General features: G+C 33.7%; 1 protein-coding gene across 1 annotated transcript; it reads right to left on the bottom strand.

The window, feature by feature from the left end:
* Positions 1–559: 559 nt before the first annotated feature.
* Positions 560–5,430, bottom strand: LOC149421545 (alpha-L-fucosidase-like). The gene is made up of 7 exons (XM_089634431.1): positions 5,396–5,430; positions 4,750–5,029; positions 3,813–3,954; positions 3,097–3,566; positions 2,657–2,797; positions 1,185–1,546; positions 560–1,070 (listed from the first exon to the last, which is right to left on the bottom strand). Exons 2-7 carry the CDS (start codon positions 4,997–4,999, stop codon positions 969–971), a joined length of 1,467 nt encoding a protein of 488 aa, XP_089490557.1. The 5' UTR covers positions 5,000–5,029; positions 5,396–5,430; the 3' UTR covers positions 560–968.
* Positions 5,431–11,738: the final 6,308 nt, after the last annotated feature.

Genomic DNA, 11,738 nt, shown 5'->3' with positions numbered 1-11,738 from the left:
GGTTGCTTATTTTGAAAGCAGTATATTAAGTTTTCTTCCGATTTAGGGTATGTGTGTTCAAATTTAGCCATTCTCTGTTTTATTTCAGTTCTGTCAAGCAACTAGTCTATTACGATATAATAACAGAACTTTAATAGGACTTTCACAAAACCCGAAAATGAACACTGAAATTTTATGAATTGTTCAAATTCTCCGAAACAATCGCGTCCTAAGTTATTTTTTTCAGGGTAATTAATGAGTTGGTTTTGAATGGTTGTTTCCATAATTTTTGATACGGTATTCAGAAGTGTGATTGGTCAGTAGTTACTAATATTCATTGATTACCTGATTTATAAACTGGTATTACTGTGCCTAGCTTAAGTAATGATGGGAATATGCTTTCATTAATGGATCTATTTATAAGAAAATGAATAGAATCAATGAGTTCATCTTGTAGATATTTTATTGTTTTAACTGAGATTCCATCACTGCCTGATGAGGATGTGGGTTTAAAATTAAAAAAAAGGTATGAGTTAATTCGCTTTTGGTAGCAGGTTTTAAAGAGAATATGTTTCTTGGAAACGTGGTAGGTGCGCTAGTATTTTGGTTTAAAAATAGAGGTAGATGTATTTTGTTGGCTAATTCGTAGCCTACGTTGGCAAAGTATTTATTAGTAAAATTTAATAATAGGTCCGCATCTTGTGCAGTATACTGTGGATACCTGTTACAGAGCACTTCCAGAATGGACACATTTGTGCGTCTGGTTGTTAACTTCAAGGAAGTAGGAAGGTATAAAATAAAACTATGCAATAATAAAATTAAATTGATTTGTATGATAAATTTGTATATAACCAATCACTTGCCTAGTTGTTTTTTTTAAATATTCCGTGAGAACAAAGTTTCCAAAACCCACGATTTAACCGATAGATAATAGGTTTGTTACGCTTTATACGCCATAATCTATTAAAAAAATAGGGTGTCTTTTGTATTTAAGTCACCACATTTGTGATTTTCAAGCACCACGACCATTGCGATATAACAGTATCCAAATCGGGTAAACTAATCCAGGTTCCATTGCCCACCCGTGACCACTGTAACAAATAGTAAAAAATAATCAGTAATGAACTTGTTATCAGTCTGCATCAATTATGTTTAAATCGCAGAATGCCACAGATTATTTAACTAAAAATTAGAAAATGTCTCACTTTCAATGGCATTTTATCGTTTCCTAACAAAAACACTTCAGTTTCTTTCGCAATCATGTGGTTCGTCAGCCCTTCAACATAAAGCCTTTTGTTTTTGGGCCATTCAAGAACAATTGCGTAAACAGTAGACACCACTCCTTGCAGATCATTGCTGTGCGAAGTGTCTCTGAAGTGATACTGTTCCTTTGAAGCTGTGTACCAAACATTTCCATTAGCCGTGTCGTTCTGGTATTTCCACGGCTTAGTTTTGTAAATGGCATCTCCGTTTATTTTCAGCCATTGCCCCATCCCTTGCAGACGGTCCTGGAATATTGGGACGATTATTCCATCTTTCGTTGGTCCGACGTTCATAAGTAAATTACCTGAAAAAAATGTTCATATTTAATGCCAAAGATGATTGGAAGAAGGTGTCTTCGATCAACATTAGATAAGGGCGAAAATTGCATTTACCACGAGAAACATTTTTCGCTTGATTGTAGTTTTGGCGAACCATTTTTTTTTGTGTACGAATTAATTGTATTCCCATCAAACGAAAAAGGACACACAATTTAAATAAATTGCATAGTTATCACATGAATTAGCATTCGTTATTTCTATAAATTGGCGTAGTCCACGGAAGTGATTCTAAACGGAAGTGATTACGTAAACTTCCTGACTTCCTAACCAAATAAGCTTTTTTGAAGTGAAACTTCTTTAGGCGCGTAATGGATTTTCGGGGACGGAGTAAAACCAAGTCAGGATCGACACGAAAATGCGGGTACCCCCACCACCGCTCACCGTTCACTGTCCCTCTCTCACCATATGCGCTTGTTGAGGTGGGGGAGCCGCTCACGAACGTTCTCTCTCTTCTCTTCTTTCCTCTCTCTCAGACACCAGCGAACTGCGCCACGCCAAGCATCAGCTGCTTGGTTAGTATACTGCGTCGTGAGTGTAATACGAGTGAAATACGTAATTGATTGTGGTTCATACGGTTTGGTACAGAATTTCAGTGTTAAAAATGAGTAGTGACGAGATAGAGGTGATGAACACATCATTGTCATTGTAATTTCTTTGTAATTTTTAATTGTAATATTGTTATTTATGTAATATTGTATACTTGTGAATAAATTGAAAATTTTTGGAACTATACATTAATCGAACGTCATTCATCTATAAGAAAATATTAGAAAAAGCAAATCCATGCTTCGTCGTTGAATTATTTAACCTCTAATTTTCAAACTAACCTAAGAGAGAAAATAGAGATGATGAAATGAAAATAGAGAGAGAGGAATACTAGAAGTTTCACTTCTGTCTTGCGTAGGCTTGACACACCCACTTTTTTTCTTTTCAACGCGAAAAGTACCCATTGACAAAATACTAAAAAGTAGTTTGTTAGGACTTCTATCTTTTGTTGTAGTATTTCATATGTGTAATATTGTAATACTTTTAAAATAAAAGTAATTAAGAAAAATAATAATAAAATAAAAACTTACCTCCACAACTGACAGTAGTTACTAATTCTGCGATTAGCTCTTTTAACGTTAAAAAGTCAGAAATGTCGGCATTTCTTCTGTATCCCCAAGATACCTTATCAACGGTCATGGCGTTTTCCCACTTGTGTGTTTGTAGCGTTTCTGAAAGAAAGATATAAGATTGATGAATACTACCAATCATAAGTTTTTTTCCAGCATATTGACGAATGCATTACCCACCCATTGAAAGAGCGCGATACATTTACATTAAAGAAACAATGAATAATAAACATAGGAGTTATTGGTTGCTTTTATGTTCAATATCGTGCAACCTCTGGCAAAAATAGCACACAAATATGAGTTGTTGCTCTTGTAGGGTGTTTCATCGAAGCAAAGGACCTGGTGCCTCATGAGGCATGAAAAAACATAAAATATTTTGTTAAAAATAAAGTAATATTTACGTGGATTGTATCGATCAGTACAAGTATAAAATCCTCCGTGGTTGCAATAAATGTCCCGACCCCAGCGGTCATTGACGACAATGGAGTCTTTCACTGGACTGCTGTTGAAGATCCAGGCAAGAATATTCTTAGATCTCCAATACTTGTCTTCAGCTTCCCAATCTCCATCAGTCCACAACACATCTGGCTTGTAAGTTTCAAGCAACTCCATGATCTCCGGAATCATCTTTTGATCGACATATTTTTGTGTGATGTAGTTCCGACTCTTGTCTTGTAAATACATGGGATTGAACCACTCGTAGAGTGAGTAATACACTCCAAAATGCATTTTGTATTTCTTGCGAATTGCACGAGAAAGCTCCTTTACCAAGTCTCTGTGGGGACCGACATCTACTGAATTCCAGCTGAAGGTGTGCTTCGACGGCCATAAAGTGTATCCATCGTGATGCTTGCTTGTGAGCACCACGTATCTGAAAGTTTTACTATTTTTAAGTACTAGCAATAATTATATTTAAGATAACTAGAACCATATCAGATTTCATATCATATTGCTGTAAGAATTTATATAAATGACAGAAAAAACTTTGTAAAAACGTGGCCTTGGGTCGTGCAAAATGCCTAAAATAGTGCAAGCAAGACCTTTCTATGGTATATGTCTGTTTGGAATTTTGTAGTTCAAACAAAAACAAAAAAATATTGATATGATCAAGACATACTTGGCTCCTGATCCCTCTAATATTTCCGTCCATTCGTCTGCATCGAAGAATCCAGCCTTAAACTCACGGGCAAAGTCTTGATATGAGAATCCTGGTGGATGGTTCTGTTTCATAAACTCCATAATATGTCTGTAATGATTTGCTAAAAATAAATAAATTTTCTGTTATTTTGAATAGAACATCCTCGAACCTGAATATTAACTGTCATTTTGAATAGGACATCCTCAGAACCTGAATAGGAATTAATAATAATAATATCCTCAGAACTTTGAATAGGACATTTTCAGAACCTGAATATTATGTTTGAAATTTTATTTTATGGGATTTCCACCCAGCCGGGCTTTTGCATGGAGATTAAGAATAATAGGTTTAAGAGTAAAGTAGGTGGACAATTAGTTAATGTTAATTAAGTGTTAATCTTAAGTGACCTACCAGGTAAGTATTGTACTGTATATTATCCATATATAGTTAGTAATAACATAGATCATTATATTTTGTACATCGCCCTTATCATCCAAATATTATTATTATTAAGAACAGCATATACCTAGTGTGCTATTATCGAAAATTATTCACAAAGTTTTTAAAGCATGAAATAACGTTAAACTGATAAACCGAATACGAAATAATATTAGCCAAACATGTAACAGTAACATTAAATAATACATAAACTAGAACAATACTACATAGGTATGTAGTAATGTTAGTATTGGTATAAGACAAATCACTAAAAGTACATTACTAACGCTGCTATAATTTGTAGGATTCAACAATGGCTGGTATAGATTACGTTTAATTCTATAAATGGAGTCAGTAAATATATCAATAGTACCCCCAAACTTGTATCCCAGATCATGCATCCCATTGGTTAGTGAGTGCGTCTGATAGTTGGTTGTGTATGTATTGCAGAAGAATGTTAATAAAAAAATATGCTTACTTTTCCAATATTTCCAAAACCATTCACTTCCAAAACTCGGCACAGAATAGACTCCCCAGTGGAGGAATATCCCAAACTTGGCATCGTCATACCATTCTGGATTGGGTCTGGAGTCCAAACTCTCCCAGGTAGGCTGGTAGTCGGTCTCGGGATCCTCAGAGTGCCTTTTAGTTCCATCAAACATTTGGCACGAAACGCTTTCCATAAACCATATTATAAATGCTAACCACACCCGCCACGATGTGTTCATGGTAATTATGGGATTTCAGTGCTATTTTTTCTGGAAGAAGATATAAGGTTGTCGTTAAATAATCTGGTGTGATGATTAAAGATTTAAACACGAGTAGAACGTTTTCATAGACAGATTAAAAAAAATTACTTCGTATGACTGAGGGGTATAGAAACAAATGGGACACTGTCAACAATAAATATAATGCAGTTCAGTTAGCAGTAAAATAAATAATTTATTGTAATATAATGTATATAATATGAGATATTATCCGCTTTGCGTAATATTATTTATGAAATAAAATTAGGGAAAAAATCTTCTATCTTTTGATATGCGAAGAAGTTAGTGCACTTTACTCCCGAACACCTTGTACCTATATCAACCAAAAAGATTTACATAAGGATGAGAACAACTTACTGCGTTAAAATTATATGACCAATCACGGCAGAGATCTGTTTCGTAATGAGCCCTGCTTAATACATCTGAGATCGTAAGTAGGTTCACGAAAGTGTATGGTGCAGGTATTATATTTTTATTTTGTTCGGGAAAACAGTGAAAGCAGTGCTTGCCAACGCCAGCCAAAAACATTTAACGTCTTATGTTTTGAGTTTTAAACTTTAAAAGAGACAATTTACACGAATATTGATTTTGGAAAAACCTTCTTACTTCTTACCGGTGAAAGGTTACACCATTACTTCTCTGTCTGTTCAAGAACGACTTGCAGTATCTTAGCGGACATGTAGGCATTTTGCAGTAACCTACTGAAGCCCGTCTTATCTCTAGGTTTTTTAAAGAGGAAAATAATTTCCCTATGCCCTTGTCATCTTCAAGGAGGCTGTGTGGGGGATCTTTTTAAGGCAAGGAAGGAGAGAAAGTTATGGGAAGGAAAAGGGTATGAGGGGTGGGTAGGAATCTAAGGTTCAGTGTGTCCAAGAGTGACGGGTGAATGAATATATCCCTCTCACTGCGGCGCAAGGCGATGGGTCGAGATACCAGTTGGAGAGGTCAAAGGGTCTCCCCAAACCAGACTTTCCCGATCTGGCACGCCACGCCATTGGTGGGCAGTTGTTGCCCATATTTCGAACGCTGATTCCAGTTATTTACCACAATGAACGCAACAGATAAAATGAGTCGGTTTTACTTACAACACACTGATGACATCATTAACAAAGCCAATAAAATGCTGGGATTTATAATTCGCACAGCAAAACCCTTCCACAACTAACACACTCTATATTCCCTTTCCACCTCATATATTCTCCCGCACCTGGAACACTGTACACCGATCTGGACTCCTTTATACCAAGCCCATATTGAAAGAATAGAAAGAATTTAAAAAAAATTTAAACACATAAATTATATATAATAGAAAGAATTCAAAAAACATAAATTATAAACTAGACACATTTCTCAAATTATACCGAATTCATTAAATTTCATAATTTTTACTCCCTCCTAAGACGACGCCAAATTTTTGATCAAATCTTATTGATTAAAATCCTAAACAATGGTCTGGACTCACCAGTACTTACCAATTTAATAAATCTTCATATTACGTCTAGATCAACCCGACAATCTGATTTATTTTATCTATCCTCGTGTAGAACAAACATTCGAAAAAATTCCCCAATTCCTCGTATATGTGCACAATATAATAAAAAATTTTACAGCATTGACATTTTTGGTAATAACCTAAAGAAATATCGATATGAAGCAATGTGAGAGTATGGAATGTATCGGGAGCATCTCCTATCCTCTTCCTATTTTCCTCTTCCTCTCTCCTTCATTTAACACCAAATTAATTTTAAGATATTAAAACTTCATTTCCAATGAACTTTAGCATAAGAAACTTCTGTGGCTTGACTTCAGTTAACTTGTATATTTATATCTATCATTGTATATTATTTAAAAGCTGTTTGTTTCTTACAAATAAATAAATTATGATAAGATTCCGGGAAAATAAATTTGCTAATAATTGATCTAAGTGGGCGCTTTTATAATTCTTCGGTTTATGCACGGTAACGGCACAAATAATACAAAAACGTACGTTCTTTATCACAATAATGCTGCAGCTCTGCCTTACACATTACATAATAGTGTGTAATAGGGAGCTGTTCAAAACGATGTACGTATGTCTGTTTCCCTCAAAGGAAAAATGTTATCATTATCATACATCTCCCTAACATACATTAAAGAAACGAAATACGATACCGTAGCCGTTGCCGTAGCCGTCACTGTGCCGTTGGTTGCCGTAGGAATTATAAAAGCGCCCATTGGGTTAGTTTTGATTAATACGGATTTTTACGTTTCGAGAAATATGGTTTTATGAATCATTACACGATTTACACGCAGAGTTTATAGGTCTCCAGACACAATAAGCTTGGGAACTTCATTAGCAATTGTATCCATTTCTCTGGTGAGAAATTTTTTTGAATAAAATATTTCTCAAGTGAACTACTGGCAGCTCGCAAGCAACCATTTGGGGACCACTTCGTTTACAGAAATACAAGTCTCCTTGTTTAATGTTGTGAAACGTGGAATGTTTTATTTTTTTCACGTATTATTAAATATTTCTCATTATTCCGCAAAACACAAAAGAAAATTGCTGGTCTTGGGTACTCAAAACACATATATTGCTGCAATATACAAAATAATGTTTAAAAACATCGTTTTATACGTTAGCGAAGTAGTTAGACTTGTTCGCATCAGCGAAAAAAAAATCATCACAACAGTCTTTCGTTTCAAATGAACTTTCAACACATGTTGTTAATAATGTTGATCCTCTTAACTACACATTAATATCCTCAATCAAAATAAACGAGGCATCACCTTTAAATACTTCTCAAGCACATACATATTTAAAAAATGACCCTGAATTGACAGGCTACCCGGAATTTTTATACGCAACTGTGGTAAATATATCTATCTTCCGGTTTGCACTATCTATAAAAAACACTAACCGGAGAATCGCTTCATCTCAAATGGAAAACAGTCATTATTACTCCATCTTTGAACTGGTGATAAATATGATGTTAAAAACTACCATCACTAGAATTTCGCTCATGTTCAACATTTATCGAAAATTCCGACTATAAACTTTACACTTCGTTTTACTTATTTCGTTTAGAAATTATCAGCGCTTAGGTAATTCGGCACCCGGAGCATACTGCTCCAATTGCGCCCGCATAGAGTCAGTCGACCTTGCCCACCTCCCGCCAATCTGGCACGTATATTTGTAAGATCAGTTAGTGTCGAAGAGTTAAGAGTTCTTTTTTAAAAAAACCAAGTAGAGCTGAGTTTAGAAAATAGACAAGGGAATAATTGGCATGCTGTTTAAATTTTTTTTATGTAAGATCAGTTTGTGTCGAAGAGTTAAGAGTTCTTTTTAAAAAAAAAACCAAGTAGAGCTGAGTTTAGAAAATGGACAAGGGAATAATTGGGATACTGTTTAAATTTTTTTATAAAATTTAGATATTTACAATACCTCTGCAAGGAAAGTGATTGAACAGAATTTTGTTAAATGGGAGCATGATGCTGTTGGATATCCGTTTTCCTCGACTAACTAACTAACTAGCTTACTAACTCCAGTGAACAACCCCGCTAATGTTTTTAAGGCGGCCATAGCATCTGATGTCGCTTTAGTTCTGCTTTTAATACTTTATGGGGTGATTTTTCGAAATTTAATGTAGACAGTGACGTCTCTCTGTTTTATTTGAAGCTCAAGTTTGCAAAATTTCATCACTCTCGGAATAAAACAGTTGATTTATGTAAATCAAATTGAGTTTATAAACTCCTGATTTTTTTGTTTGATTTTCGTCATCTTTATTACTAAGAATATATTTCTTCATTTTGTTATTAGTGTAAAACGCCGGTTGAATAGTACCAGGATTTTTTATATATAATTTTAGAAGTATCGTTATCCACAAATAGAATTCTACGCCATTGTTTATTTCTGTCTTTAGAAATAGGGTAAATATACCGTTTGAAGAGAATATATAAAAAAAAAATTGTTCAGTATTTCAACCATTAATTTATTAGAATAACCGTTATTAAATGTTATTTGTCTTATGAATATATTGTTTTATGGTTATATGCTATTTTTTTTCAGGTCTTAAAATACTTCACACAGGATATAAAGCATCGCAAATAAATAATTTAGAAATTTTAGAAATAAGAGAACATGTTTATAAAAGCAGATATAATTAACAAGAATTTTTTTTATAAACTCTCTTTTAAATATTTTCCCACTTAACTGGTCTTTCATATTGTAATTCTTAATTCTTATAAACCCAGCCTACTCTTACCCCTCCCCCCTCCTTCCACTTCTTTTTTACAATTGTAATCTATATTTAATTTTTGACTTCGGTGTATACTTCGTTCATGAAACATGTATTGGTTGTATATACTGAAGTGATGTTAAAAATGTTATTTGTTTTTTAATAAAATAAAGTTTAATCGGATAACATTATTTTATCTATTTCCGTTGTATATCAATGCATACGTACATAATAAAATGTAAACATTATATTTTTTTATTAACTGGACAATTTGCATAGCGCCGCTTTTGTGAGATATCACCTCATGGGCGCTATATTGTAATAATCTACCTTTATATATAGATTTTTACTCTCCTGATGAAGGTGTATATATAATCTAACTTTAAACTTTATTAGATACAGTAACAGTCTTAGGTAAAGAATTACCACCAGTTGGAGTAAAATTAACACCTTTTAATTAAACTGACTGCTAATCTCATCGCACAATTACCCTCCTTTTATCCATAAACACGGGTACAATTGATCAATATGTAATAATCTATTATTTCAGTCAACTTTGTTATAACTATCTTTAATTGTTGTGACAAACTATTCGATATTTATTCAACTTATTGACATTGACGGTTGTAACACATATTTAAGCACTGCAAGTCTCCTATGAGCATATTATATTAGGTACCATAACAGTTAATATCAGTTGTAGACATGTAGTCAATAATAGTGTTTCATTTGAAATAATCCATCACAAATACGTAAAATTTCATTTATTAAAACAACTGTCATTCTTATTATGCCTAAATTGAGCTTGTTATTATTCATTTACTCCTTCCTGTTCCGTTTTTTAACAATATATACTCACCCTCTCTCTGTGAATGACCTAATATCTATCTATTAAATGTAACTGTTGTTAGTATCACTTAAACTGGGCGCAGCCCATTTATCTGCTAGTTAGTATTAATATTTTAACTTTTTCACTTCATCATTTCATCCAAAAATTTTATCAGCGAGGGTTTTATATAAAAATCTGTCTCCATAGATGTATAAATATACATAAATGGCTGTCTAACGATTTCTTTTAAAATTAAAAACATTCTTTTTTTATAATGCATTGCGCATTATAATAAAAGAATACCAACACGATTCTGTTGGGATGACGGGTGTCTGCAATATACGCCTGTCAAAATAATGTTATGCAATTTACATTTTTTTTATATTAACTCCACACAGGAGGCCCTGAACTTTGGAGCTAAGTAAGTTCCAGAATCTGAAGATGATGAATGAAAATTTTTGCCAATATTTTGAAAAACATTTGCTGTAGCTTGCGCTCTAATCTCCTCCAAATTAAACATTACGTACGTACATATTTGATACAATTTTGCACAATTTTTTAAATGATTTTATTGTAAGGAGACCTTCTTTTTGCTGAGGATCGTGACCCCCACGCCAATTTTCATGGTGTATAAGGCTCCTTCACTCCTCGCGGTTCTGCGCTGTGTGGTGAGCTGCGGACACCGACAGGTCCGAACGCAAGTAGTACTTGGTCACTCCAGCACATAGGTGACCATCCTCTGCTTCTCTTGCCTTCCACTTTGCCAGTAACTATGAGTTTCTCCATGTTGGACTCCTCAGTTTGGTGAGCAACGTCTCAAAAGTATCATAGAATACCTTGTAGGCAGACAGTTATTTATTAATTTATTTACTATGATTTGAATTGACATAATTTTATTTCATAACGTTTTCCCCACTGGGATTTCTCGTGATGGGGAAGACATTTTACATTTTCCGTATTTTATTAAATTTACATATACAATTTGTTTGTATTTCTTAAAGCTCAATTGTTTACAGTGTAGGTCTTAAGCTAATATATATATTTTTTATTATACTTATATTCATTTAAATGTTACACAAGTTGTCTCACTTTACTCCATCCGTTTGGATGCAATATTTTATCAATTTCGTGTCTCCCTGTGACCAAAATCCATTATTTTAAGAATGCTTTGAATTGACATATGTTAATTTTTTGTAAAGAGTGATAATTTGTTGAAAAGTTTTATGCCGTGGTACATGAAAGTTCTGTATCCAAATGTTGTCTTCGTTTTTGCTTGTTGGATGTATTTTCGGTTGAAGGATCTAGTGATTTTGTTAGGTATGTTCGTTAGTAGATAGTGTATTGTTTTTTTGGGTATCATTGTGTATGGTTTTAGCATCGAGTTCTTTAGGTGCCATGATGTTTAGATTATTAAAAATAAAGTCAGATCAAGTTTTAATAGGTACTTTGACTAGTATTTTCAAAATGGCTTTTTGTGTTATAATTAGGGAATTTAATGTGGCGTTATTTGCACTTCCCCATCCAATTATTCTAATAAAGATTGACATATGGCCATGTATATTCTAATAAGTTCTCTTTCAGTCAAGAACATTTCTGATTGTTTTAAAAAGTATGTAATTTTTAAAATTTGTTAGTTGTACAGTTTAATTATGTT

This window comes from Hesperophylax consimilis, chromosome 8 (assembly GCF_061612785.1).
Source record: "Hesperophylax consimilis isolate HC1 chromosome 8, BYU_Hcon_1.0, whole genome shotgun sequence".
In the NCBI taxonomy this organism is placed as follows: domain Eukaryota; kingdom Metazoa; phylum Arthropoda; class Insecta; order Trichoptera; family Limnephilidae; genus Hesperophylax; species Hesperophylax consimilis.
This window is presented reverse-complemented; position numbering and strand designations above follow the sequence as displayed.